Source organism: Acinonyx jubatus, chromosome E2 (genome assembly GCF_027475565.1).
Source record: "Acinonyx jubatus isolate Ajub_Pintada_27869175 chromosome E2, VMU_Ajub_asm_v1.0, whole genome shotgun sequence".
Taxonomy (NCBI): domain Eukaryota; kingdom Metazoa; phylum Chordata; class Mammalia; order Carnivora; family Felidae; genus Acinonyx; species Acinonyx jubatus.
The window spans coordinates 57,380,298-57,392,589 of record NC_069396.1 but is presented as its reverse complement, the minus strand read 5'-3'; the positions used below and the strand labels follow the sequence as shown (position 1 = coordinate 57,392,589).

The 12,292-nt window shown below is 63.4% G+C and overlaps 1 protein-coding gene across 2 annotated transcripts; it reads right to left on the bottom strand.

Annotated features, from left to right (window-relative positions):
* Window positions 1-988: 988 nt before the first annotated feature.
* Window positions 989-12,068, bottom strand: EPS8L1 (EPS8 like 1). Of its 2 annotated transcripts, none has more exons than XM_053210618.1 (20): window positions 11,942-12,068; window positions 10,765-10,821; window positions 9,550-9,590; window positions 8,955-9,013; window positions 8,218-8,379; window positions 7,806-7,955; window positions 7,183-7,265; window positions 6,542-6,803; window positions 6,158-6,284; window positions 5,889-5,977; window positions 5,720-5,794; window positions 5,468-5,616; window positions 4,782-4,923; window positions 4,646-4,674; window positions 2,703-2,829; window positions 2,495-2,608; window positions 2,226-2,325; window positions 1,872-2,046; window positions 1,385-1,517; window positions 989-1,302 (listed from the first exon to the last, which is right to left on the bottom strand). In XM_053210618.1, exons 2-20 carry the CDS (start codon window positions 10,779-10,781, stop codon window positions 1,216-1,218), a joined length of 2,121 nt encoding a protein of 706 aa, XP_053066593.1. In that variant the 5' UTR covers window positions 10,782-10,821; window positions 11,942-12,068; the 3' UTR covers window positions 989-1,215. The 2 variants fall into 2 exon arrangements, with proteins under 2 accessions (XP_053066593.1, XP_053066592.1); XM_053210617.1 differs by having other exon boundaries at window positions 10,765-10,866; window positions 11,942-12,064.
* Window positions 12,069-12,292: the final 224 nt, after the last annotated feature.

Genomic DNA, 12,292 nt, shown 5'->3' with positions numbered 1-12,292 from the left:
GAGGGGAGCTGGGAGTGTGACCAGCCCCAGGCCCGCAGCTGCTGAGCTGGAGCCTGGATCTGGGGGAGGCAGGAGAGGTGTGAGGCATGAGGCGGGCAAAGTGGGGCCAGGGTCGGAGCTCCTGCCTGCCCCCACTGTGTCTGGTCTCATCTGATTTTGGAAGGCAGAGTGTGGCTGAGGAGGCCACTCAGCTCCAGGGGTAGAGGTGGGCATTCTGGGGCCACAGGAGGAGGAAAGGAACTTGTTCCTAAAGCTCGGGGGACAACCAGTCTGAATGCGGGTGGGATGAAAGAAAACCAGTCCTGAATCAGCCTTGCTCGCTGTCTGGACGTGAGGAAGTTACTGCCGGTCAGAGGGAACAAGGGGACAGCCTCCTTTGAGGATGTCCTCTCCCAGGAGAAGGGTGACCAGGAGGCCTGTGGCATATTCAGGAGGCAGCCACTTTGTGGCTGGGTCCCTGGCACTTAGTGGGGGACAAAGTGACATGGATGCCGGAGATGGGGCAGGCTTCCCTGAAGTGGGTATTGGAACTGGGCCAGGAAAGCTGTTCACCAAGCGGAAGATCCCTTCCAGCCCGCAGAAAGCAAGCGCAGGACCCCGGTGTTTGAGGGAGCTTGGGGGCATTTGGAGGAGGGCATGGGGGGATGAGGAGAGTGGGTAGGGATCAAACCTCAGATGCTGGGCTCTAGGGCTAAGAGGGCCGTGGGGAGTCAGGAAAGGAGTTTGAGCAAGGGAAGCCTGGGATATTGGCCGTTCAGAAGGTCCCTCTGGAGTGAACTAGAGGACAGACTGGTGGCTGAGAGGTGAGGAGAAAGCATGTCGGGTGGGGACGTGAGGGGGGGTGGGAAGGGAGGAGAGGGATTCAGAGAAAGAAACCAGAAAAGGTGGGGACCTGCAGATTCCTTGTCCTCCTGAGGCTGTAGCGGGGGTGAGAGAGGCTCTTGGACCCCTCGTGGCCCGGTAGAGAAGGGACAGCAGTTTGAAAATGTCTGCTACAAGGAGGCTGTTTATAGACTGGGCAGCATATCCCAATGCGCGGGGACCCCGAGTGTGGCCCTTCCCTCCCACTCACGGCCAGTCCGCTCACTCAGGAGGCTCCACCGGAACAGGTCTGGGGCCTTCGGGAGGGGTCTACTTCCATGGGTGGCAGCAGTCTGCAGAGTCTGTTCTGCCACGGGGCTTCCTCGAAAAACTGAGCAGAGGAGCCGGGAAGGGTCAGATAACCTCAGGTTCCATGTCGCCTTCCACCTTCTTCTTTTGCTTCTCCATCACCGCCTCCAACTCTGACACTTTCTCTTTGTCCTGGAGGGCGGGGTGGAAATCAGACACCTGGTCTCCGAGCCCTGGGTGCCCTCCCGGGGTCGGCCCGGGAGCGTCCGCTCACCTCCAGCAGCGCACGCTGCACGGTGACCTGGCTGTATACGCGCGCCCCTTCCTCCGGGCTCACGGCTCGCAGCTCCTCCTTTTGCAGTGAGAAAAGCTGCGCGCCGGTCAGCACGCCCAGCGCGTCCACGGTCCTGGGCGAGCGGAGGGGGAGCTGTCACGCCCGCCAGCCAATCACAGCGCCAAGCCCTTCGGCCCCCGCCAATCACGTCACTTCTGTCCTGCCGTTTGTCCAATCGGAACAGCATTCTTGCTGAGCAGAAGGCTCCCGCCCCCCAATCACAGTGCGCTGTGGGAGGGGGCGGGGCGCGTGTGCCCAGCTTTCCCGCGGAGGCAGGCGCGCCCGGAGACCCCAATCCGAGCCCGCAGTAACGTGCCAGTCACACTGCCGTTCACTGCCACCAGAGCGACCCTCGCTTTAGGCCACTCCCAAGGCTCCCCCTCTTGCGATCACGCCTCCGGCTCCCCGGCCGACCCCAGTCACTCACCCAGCGCTAAATCCCTTGGCCTGCAGCCAGGCGCGGACCTCCGAGGCTCCCGAGTGCGGGCTGAGCTGCGGCTCCGGGACGCGGGGACCCGGGGCTGCGCGGCTGGGGCCTGAGCGGCCCTGGGCCAAGCGCGCCTGCAGCTCTTCGTTGACACACAGCATCTGGGAGAATTTCTCTGCAGGCGGGGAAACCGGGAGAGACGGCGGACTCAGGACGAAGGGTCCTGGGGCCAGAAGGGAGACCTCCAGCGTCCTCATGATGGGCTCGGAGTCCATTTGGTCTTTCCGAACCTTGGTTCCCCTGACTGGAAAGCGAGGACAAGAACGGTTCCCCGAAGGTGCCTGCACCACTCACCCTTCTCTAGGGGGTCCAAGTTGAGGCTATCACAGCTGTCCCAGGTGGGGCGAGAGGAGGCAGGAGCCGGGGCCCGTGGGGGAGGAGGAATGCTATTCTCCTGGAGAGGGAGCCAGAGGAGCACTTGGATCAAAGAGAGGACCTAGTCCCAACTCTTACGCCTTTTGGAGGTAAATTTCTACATCCCCCGCCCCCGCCCCCACCCCCACCTACTTCCTCTGTCAGTGCCCTTGACACCTGATCGTCCCCAGGAATCTCCCCAGACTCACCAGGCTGCGGCTTGCCCGAGGCCCGGGGTGGGGTGTCAGGATATTATACGGTACATATCCCTCCTGCCCTCGCTGGTCCCGAACCTTCCACCACTTACGCTGGTCATCCAGGACCTGAGGGGGGTAGGAGAGGATGGTTCACAGCCTGTGTCTGCAGCTACAGCTGGGCCCCCTGCCGTCCCTTGGCCCCACCCCCCACCCCTCTAACCTCCAACACATCCCGCTGCTGGACAGAGAGCTCACTGCTGTTGCGGGCCTGGAAGTCATAGTTACATAGGACCCACTTTCCCTCAGGCTCCAGCTGGGACTCAGCCTCTGGCTCAGGGTCTTGGTGACTGTGGAGAATACCACAGGTTGGGGATAAGGAGGCAGCCAGTCTCCCTGCTCTGGGCAGTAGGGAGTTGGTGTGAGCTGGGGTTAGAGCCAAGCAGAGGTCAACGCAGGGGGCCAGGTTAATACTGTTAATAGAGATTTGAAATCGGAGTAACAACTTGAATGCAGTTCGCTCCTTATGTGCCCGGCCACCGTGCTGCCGCACAAACTACAGGCAGTGATGTCACCTCCCTTTTACAGATGAGGACATCTAAGACTCAGGGGGAGAAAGTCACTTGCCCCAGATCACACAGCTAGAGCCAGCTGTTTACTAAGCACCTATACGTAATGGGCTCATGCTTCGGGTAGCCCATAGTTAGGATACAAACAGTGGTTATATAGCACTGACTAGGTGCCAGACTGCTCAGTCTCTTACATCTGATTTTTAACACAACCCTTGGTGTAACCACGAATTTGGAACCCCTCTCCCCCACTGCAGACCCTGTCATCAGCTATTTTACAGGTGAGGAAGTCGGAGAACAGGGACACGAGGTGGCACGATGAGGTAAAGGTCACAGAGCAAGAAAGAGGCGTTGCCACCTTGGCCCCGCAGTCCATGCCCTGAGTAATTCTAGTCTCCTGGGCATGCAGCTGGATATGAACCTGAGCTCTACCAGGGCCTTGAGCTCTTAACTGCTAGCCTGTATAGCCTCATAGACTTCTCTCTCTTCCAGGAAGGGATTATTCTTCTTGTTCTCCCTGCAAAGGGAGGCTCAGAGAAGGGAAGGTGAAAGCTGGGGGTGTCAAGCCCAAGAGTCAGAAGCAGGGGGGAGTTCTGCAAGACCAGGCAGCCGGGGTGGCAGGGAGCAAGATTTGGGCTCCGATGCCCCAGGAAGAAGGACCTCAGCCCGGATCAGGCCTACCTGTGCAAAGGAGAGGGGGGGGGTCTTCAGGGCCGCGGCGCCCCCTGTGTGGGGCTGGCAGCTCCCAGCACGCTGTCCCTGCTGAGACCCTCTGCCGGGGCCCTCACCCAGACCCCCCTTCTGCTCCTGCAGCTTTGCCTTCTTCTTATCCCATGAAGCTTCCTCACATCTGCCCCCCGACTTGCGCGAGGACCCTGGAGTCCTGGGTCATCTATGCCCCTTATGCCCCAGGACCCTAGAGTCTGTGCCCCCATTGCTTTTTGGAATCATGAACTCAGCTCCCCCCCCCCCCCCCGGTATTTCCTCCCCCAGAGACTCAGGAGTCCAGGTCTCCCAAACTTCAATTTCCCCAACTTTTTAACCCTTAAAGGCTCTCAGTATAACACTTCCAGCAGGAAATGAGACAAGGGCTTTAGAGCCTTGGGAGAGTGAGGGTCCAGCCTCCGTCTTCACCTCTTTCAGGGGCCCGGAAATACTACCACTTCCCAACTTTCCCAGAAACGTGCCCCATGACCCTTGAAGGCCCAGGGCTTGGCTGGGTCTCCAAGGCCCCAAGCACCAAAGTCGGGCTCTTCTGCCAACCCCAAAGGCCCAATTCCCCAGTCTCTGCCTCCAACACCTTGGGCTCTATCCTCTTAGGGACCCAGACAGGGAGCTCCCCAGGCCCTGGGAAGTTACTGCCTTCTCACAGCCTCTCAGACTTTACCCACTCCCAACCCCCTCCTCCCTCCGGCCCTGGGATCTGCGCCCCCTCCCTCCCAGCCCGGGCCCCTCTCCCTCCTCACCACCTCACCCACCTGTGATGAGCCGGGAAGACAGAAGGAAAGACGGAAAAAAGGAACAGAGTCAGTGCCAGGAGCCCCCAGGGCGCACCCCTCCTCGACCCCACCTGTCCCACCTTGGGGGCGGCACTCACCCATTGACAGCGACCTGGGGGGCACTTTGCTGCGGGGGAGAGGAGAGCAGTAGCTCAGGTAGGGCCAGACTGCCCGGTCCCGGCCCCGCTGTGTCACCTGGGCAGGGGAGGCGGGGGGTGGGTGTCCGGTGCTCACCTGCCGGCGCCGCCGCTCGTGCTGCTGCTGTTTCTCGACTGGGTCCCCCCAGGCGCGGCCCTGCGGGTCGGTGGCCGGGGGCTCCCAGCCGCTGGAGAACTCAGGGCTGTACGGGGATCCTTCCTCTGGGGGCAGCTCCAGCCTGTGGCCGAGGGGCTCGGGGCTCAGGGCTCCTGGAGTGGCCTCCAGCCCTATTAACCTCAGTAAAGTTTCCCCCTCCTGTCGGCTCTATCCTACCTGGCCCCCTTTTGCCCAGCCTCGCCCCCGCCCCAAGCCTCTCCCCGGCATCGAAGCCCTGCCCAAGCCCCGCCCCCGGCATCAACTGTATCTGCAAACACACGGATTCCACTCTAACGCTGCGCCCAGCCTCTGAATCTTCCTTCTGATTCTAAGCACATCCCGCCTCTTTTCCCCCAAGTCTCCTCCGGCTCTGCTCTTACCGCCTTCCCCAACCTACAGGCTAGTCCTTCCCGAAGCTGTAGCCCTCCGGTACAGCCCACCCCACTCCTCCAAGCCCGGTCTTTTGGTCAGTCTTAGGCCTCTCCTTCACAGGAGTTTCTGGCCTTTCCTCCAGCCGGGTCCCGGCATAGGTCCTGGGTTCATTCAATTGCTTTGGTCAACCTCTAGCTAAGCCCAACAACTACCCTTCCCTGCCGGCCCCGCCCCTCCGTCACGGCGCCCCTCACCCCGGGCGGGTCCACGCGTCCCCCAGAGAGGTCCAGAGCGCATTTTCCCGTGGGGTGAGGTGGTCCCGCAGCAGCGACACCGCCTCGGACGTCAGGTGCGGCCGCCGCACTCCACTTGCGAATTGGGGGCCTCCCGATGTGTCCACAATCTGCCGGGGGTGCAGGAGTGAGCACGCCATCACCTCCCCCCCTCCGGAAGTGGAACCCCGATTCCTCCTGCCACAGGGGGTACCTAAGGATGGGGTGCCTCACCAACTGCAAGGGTCCGAACAGGAAGTGCAGCAGCTCGGGGGACGAGGGGTTGGCGATGTTGCCACGCAGCCGGGCCTGAGGGATGGGGCAGGTGCCGGGTTCAGAGCTCGGACGGGCAGGCTCGCCGTGCCCCTGACCCCCCGCTGGCCCAGGGTGGACCCGTTCTCACCAGCAGGCTGAAGGCGTACTTGATTTTCTGAAGCACTTCCGTGTACTCGGCCTCGGAGGGCGGCTTGGCCCGCAGCGTCAGGAGACCCTCTGCAGGGGGGGGGGGGGGGGGAGGCAGGGGCCCAGTGGGATCCCCGGTGATGGGGCATCAAACCTGGGCGGGGGGTAGGGACAGGGGACAGGGGGCAGGGGGAGGCCGTAGGGAGAGGGAAGGTATTTGGGATGGACTGGATGCTCCGGATCCCACTGGGGGGCGGGGGGCGCCCTCACCCCCAGGCGCCCGGCGCCGGGTCCTGCGGCCGCGCTCCCTGTGCTCCAGCACCCGGGCCGCCTCCGCAGACTTCTGCAGCTTCGATACGAAACTCTCCACGTCGTCGAACACGTGGTTCAGGATGTCCTGGAGGACAGAACAGGGGACGCGTGGGACTCGGGGATGCGGAGTCCAGGCCCCTCATCACCCCAGGCAAAGCCCTTACTTAGGCCGAGCACCCTGACATCCTCCCAGGCCAGGCCGAGCCCTCGGATGCCTGTGCCAGTCCCCCTAGATCGGTCACCGCCGGCCACACCCCCAGAAGTCTGACACCAATCCCCTCCCGGGAGGCGGGACACATCCACAGCCGGTCCGCCCCCACGCCCTAGCCCCGCCCCACGCACCACTTCCCGCTCCGCCTGCAGACTGGCCAGGTCCGGACCGCGGGGACCCAGGTCAGGGGAGGCTGGGGCAGCGCTGCCTGAGGTCCCCGCCAGGCCAGGCCGCGGCCTCAGCGACTCTTCCGCCTCCGGGATGGGCTCCGCCTGGGGTCGCCCCCGGCCCGCCTCCACCGTGCTGATGACCGCGCGGATGGACGGGCGGCGCTGCGGGGGAGGGGTCTCGGCGGCCGGCGAGGGGCGGCGCTGCAGCTCCTCTTGCGTAGCCCTGCGGAGGGACGAGGGGAAAGAGCCTGGATCCACCCGGGGCCAGGGCGGGGGAGACAGCGGGTCTCAGAACCGAGTCAAACCTAGGCTGCAGGTGGCGCAGAGAAATTGGAGACAAGGGGAGGGGCGAGCACCTGTGCGGAGGGCAACTGAGGCCTGAGGGAGGAGAAACGGAGGACCAGCACTAGGACAAGGACTCTTGGAGAGCGGGTACACGTGTCTGCGGGGGGTTGGCAAGACCTGAACCACGCTCTGTTCGACAGGCTTCCAAACTCGTTCTCTTGTGGGCGAGCGGTGGCAGCCCGTTTGTCGGATGCCGAGACTGAGACCCCACCCGTCCTCGCTTCTCCCCTCGCTCCCCGCCCAGCCCTCTTTCTTACCTGAGCGCCGCGGGCCTGCGCTCCCCGCGGCCGGACCGGTAGTCGTGTAGAGCCCCCTGGATGTCCTCTCGGATCAGCTCCGCCTGCCAATCATGCGGTCAGGCCAGGCCTCCACCGCACCTACCCCTCGTCCCAGCCGCGGTCCGGTTCAGTCGATTCCTTGGCTGGGTGCCGGAGTCCCTCCACGTCGGCGCCCACATGCGGTGCCCACGCCCGCCCGCGCCCTGCTACTTCTTCCCCTGCCCTAAGCCGCGTCCCCAATCCCGGAGCCGGGGTGCTGGGGTTTCCTGCCCCTAGGCCATACTCGCCCCGAGTTCTGGCTGCTCCCATCCACCCTCCCCCAGGTGCTGTCAGGTTCCGTCCCGGCCCTTAGTTTCAGTCTCCATTCTACTTCGTCCCGGTCCCACCTGCCCTCAAACCCCCCATCCGTTCCAGCGCCTCTCTCCAGGCCACGCCCCCTCCACTGGCCCAGGCCCGCCCCGCGCAGAGGCCCCGCCCCACACAGAGGCCCCGCCCCATCACCGCCCAAGCTCTGGATTCCTCCCACTTCCGGCTCCGCCCCCTGGCATCCGCAGGGTCCCAGCCCTGCGTGACGTGGCTCCCCGGGACCCGGGCCCGCTCACCCCGAGACGCAAGCCCTGGAAGAAGTGCACGTCGGGCTGCGTGCGCTCCGGCTCCTGGCACACCAGCAGCAGCAGCGAGCGACTCCGGCCAGGCAGCGTCACCACGTCGCAGCGCACGATGGCACCCAGCGGGTACGACTCCAGCTCCTCCTGCGGGGCGGGGGGGGGGGGGGAGACGGCGGGTAAACGGAGGCTCGGATCCGAGGATCCCAATGACAGCAGTGCCAGCTGGGACCCCAGCACGGCCCAGGCGACCCTGCGGGGCTGCAGTGACGCTCCAAAAACGAAGGGCAGAGAGCTCTTGCCAAAGTTCCCAGAGGAAGGACGCGTGGGGGCCAAGAGTCACACTCGGACGTCCCTAGAGTCAAGCTCTCCATGCCTCTGCCCCTTCCACCCACGTGTCCCCTGACACCTTGGACATGGGGTCAAGCAGCGTGACACGGTCCGGAGACACGCGCAGCAGCATCTCTTGGGCCCAGACGCGGCCCTGGTTGTCCATGACCGCCAGCCTCCGCGAGGCATCCTCCACGGTGTGCACGCCATCCTCCTCGCCCAGGCAGAACGTCACCAGGTGCTGGCAGGGGTGCGGAGAAAGCAGGGAGTCCCAGGAGGGCCCCAGGAGGGCGCCAGGTGGGCTCAGAATCCCCTGCCCCCGCCTTCCAGCCTGACAGTAACCACACCTCCTCCAGAAAGCGTCCCGTCACCGGCTCCACCTATGGGGCCCTTTGTTTTGTTTTCATCAGCGCGACTGGCGCCTGCGTGTGTCTTGCCAGCGAGACTGGAGACTTCTTGAAGGCAGGGATTGGATCTAGTCCCTTCTAAGCACCCCTGCCTCCAAGAGAGCACCTGGCACACTTTGGCCCCTGCGCACACAGGTTGACGTAGCATTTGTCCCTGGGGCCTGCCTGTCCGGCCTAACAGCCGGTCTGGAGGAGGACCTTGGCAGATTCAAGTGGAACGGACTGCCTCTGCCGGATTCCCACCGCTGAGGGCAGGCGGGCAGAAGCAGCCCCGCCTGGCAGATGGGCCAAATGAGCTTGCAGCTTCTTGCCGTTTGGAGGCCCGGCCGCCTTCGACACCGCCATCTTCCCAGGCCTGCCTGCCTTTCCTCCCCTAAGCTCCCCGGGGCAATGCAGACCCCAGACTCACATTGACTGCATACTGGGAAACGTCTGCCAGAACCACAGTGGAATAACGCTTCCTCTGCTCTGTGGGGGAGAAGGAGGATAAACCCAGAAGCCCCAGCCCCTGGCCCCTCCTCCCTCAGACCCAGAAGACCCAGCCCCTCCTCCCCGGGAGGCAGGGATCCTGACCCCCCAGCCCCTCCTCCCTCAGAAGCAGGGATCCCGACTCCCCAGCCCCTCCTCCCTCAGACCTGGGACTCCAGACCTCCAGCCCCTCCTCCCTCAGACCCAAAAGACCCAGCCCCTCCTCCCCGGGAGGCAGGGATCCTGACCCCCCAGCCCCTCCTCCCTCAGAAGCATGGATCCCGACTCCCCAGCCCCTCCTCCCTCAGACCTGGGACTCCAGACCTCCAGCCCCTCCTCTCTCAGACCAAGGGATCCTGATTCCGCACCCACCTCCTCCCTCAGACCCCGCAGTACTGACCCCAGCCCCCTCCCCGCTCCGACCCAGGAGTCCAGAGCCCCAGCCCCTCCTCCCTCAGACCCAGGAGTCCAGACCCTCCACCCCTTCCTCCCTCAGACCCAGTTTCAGCCTGGGGTTTTCTGGCTCCCAAACTCACCATAGATAGACTTGGCACTTGGTTTGGGGGCAGCTTCTGGGCTGGTTCGGGAGAAAAGGGTGAGAGGGGCCGTGCGAATTGGGAACAGATCATGGGGGTTTTGAATGCCAAGCAGAGCGGGAAAGACTTCATTGTGAGAGCAATGGGGAACCAAGGAGGGTTCTGAGCAGGGGAGGGCAGGGCCAGAGCTCGGTTTCAGGCGGGTAAGGCCGGGAGTGGTGCTGGGAGGTGGTGGAGAGTGTGGTCTTCGCGGTCACGCAGACCTGGCTTTGAACGCCCTGTCAACTACCGCCTTGCCACAGGACCCTGGGTGGGAGACTTCATTTCTCCTGCCTCGGTGTCCCTTTCTGAGATAGGAGTGAGCCCGTCTACAGCCTCCGTCTGGTAGAGCTGTGGGTGGATTCGCTCAGAGTCGAGGGCCCTCACGGCCTCAGTGACGGTTACTTTGCACGATGCAAAGGGCAGCCCACAGTAGTTGCTCAATAAATGGGCGTTTTACAACAGCATTAGTGTTTGCGGTAGACAGACTTATCTTCTCCGTCCCCCTGGGCCAGGCTCTTCCCAGCCTGATCCTTCTGTCTCCTGCCCCTGACCTCCTCCTCCTAGGTCACCTTCTCCAAGAAGAAGTGCACAGAAGTAACGGAAACTCAGAGCTCAACAGGAACGAGGAACACTTTCAAGTCAAAGCTCTGCTCCTCATCCTGTTCTGTTGGTCAGATCGCCCCACAATTTGATTACCTCTGTGCTGGAGAGCTCACTACCGCCTATCTCCCATGCCACTATTCCCATGGGTCTCCCTTTGTTGTTTTCCCTGCTCACTCCAGGAGACTTGAGCCTTTGTTATAAGCAGCCCGGATTTTTTCGGCAAAAGGTCAATATTTAATAACAAGATAACGGCAGCAGCAGTTGCCATGAGTTGAGAACCTACTCTTGGTCAGATGATCTGCTAAGTCCTGTTACCTTCATTTTCCTGTCAAGCGCTCAAAATTGTCCCTGTTCCTCAGAGGAGGAACGGAGCCTCCAAGAGGTGAGGTTCTTGGGCCGGGGTCACTCCTGAGTGCTGGCAGCTGGATTTGAACCCGGGCGTGTCTGCTCTGGGGCAGTGGCTGTAACTATAGGCCGAGCAGGGAAGGGGGCTGTCCAGGCCTGGGCTGCTGTCCATGCTACCTGGGGGCGTGGGTAAGAGGGTGGCCGGAGGGGGCTGGGGGCACTTACCCTGTGGTGGTGCTCATGGTGTGGAGAATGGGGGGGCTCCTGCCACCTGGAGGTGCCCTGGGAGCCAGCAGAGAAGTGAGGGCCTGACCTGGCCTGCAGTACCTAGGATTTTGGCCCAACCACCTCTTTCAGACCCAGAGGTCCAGGCTCCCAGTGGCCTTCTCCCTCAGACCGAGGGAGAAGTCCTGCCCTCAGCCCCTCCTCCCTCAGACCCAGAGTCTGGGCCCCCAGCCCCCTCCTCCCTCAGACCCAGGAGTCCTGGCCCCCAGTGCCCTCCTCCCTCAGACCCCGGTGTCCTGGCTCCAGCCCCCTCCTCCCTCAGACCCAGAGGTCCACACCCCCAGCCCCCTCCTCCCTCAGACCCAGAAGTCCTGACCCCAGTCCCTCCTCCCTCAGACCCAGAGTCTGGGCCCCCAGCCCCCTCCTTCCTCAGACGCAGGAGTCCTGGCCCCCAGCCCCTCCTCCCTCAGATCCAAGAGTCCAGACCTCCAGACCCTCCTCCCTCAAACCCAGGAGTCCTGGCCCCCAGCCCCTCCTCCTTCAGACCAGGAGTCCATACCCCCAGCCCCTCTTCCCTCAGACCCAGGTATCCTGGCTCCAGCCCCCTCCTCCCTCAGACCCAGAGGTCCAGACCCCCAGTCCCTCCTCCCTCAGACCCAGAGTCTGGGCCCCCAGCCCCCTCCTCCCTCAGACCCAGGAGTCCTGGCCCCCAGCCCCCTCCTCCCTCAGACCCAGGTGTCCTGGCCCCAGCCCCCTCCTCCCTCAGACCCAGGAGTCCAGACCCCCAGACCCTCCTCCCTCACACCTAGTACCCTGCCCCCCCAAATCTGTCAGGGATCCATGTGTTCAGTCCCTAATCTATGTGTACCCTATTTTCCTTCCTCTCTCCAGGGATCCTGTCTCCCAGCCTGATCTCCTTAGGGGCCCAGGGGTTCGGGCTTAGAGCTTCTCGACTGTAAGGACCAAAGGATTTTGATTCCAAGTCTCCTCCTAGAGCCAGACCCGTTCATGCGTTTCCTCAGCCACTATGACCTCGGGCTACGGGGCCGGTCCCTTACCTCGTCAGGACTGAAGGGCTTCGTGGTGTCTGGACCCGGGAGTCCTGGCCCTCTGCTCCTGCCCCCGCAGACACAGGAGTCCCCACCTCCAGCCCCTCCCGGCTAGGCCCCCTCCTCACCTGCCGGGCAGGCTCTGCCAGGCAGTGGCCGCGACGAGGGGCCCAGCTGGCTCTCTGCTCTCCTCTGGGTTCCCAACGGCCCAGTCCTTCCTGCTCCCGCCGGGCCACCCCGCCTCCGCATACCTGAGCACTCACCTGGCACACACCTGGGCGGGGCTGGCGGAGGGACCCGGGCTGGGGTGGGGGGGACAGGACCGGCCTCTGGGGAGCCAGGAACTGGGACCGGCTCTGTCATAACAACCCTAGAACAGGGACAACAACAGTCATCTGATGTCACACCCGTTCACACGTCAGAACCTCAGAACCGAGGGCTCTGCCTCCAATACCCTTTCTGATTCTCCTGCCGCCTGT

Coding starts and splice junctions, on each gene's coding strand:
- EPS8L1 (XM_053210618.1), bottom strand. Junction 9,014..9,549: donor AAGTGCCAAGTCTATCTATG/GTGAGTTTGGGA, acceptor TCTCCCCCACAG/AGCAGAGGAAGCGTTATTCC. Junction 6,285..6,541: donor TGCAGGCGGAGCGGGAAGTG/GTGCGTGGGGCG, acceptor TCTGTCCTCCAG/GACATCCTGAACCACGTGTT.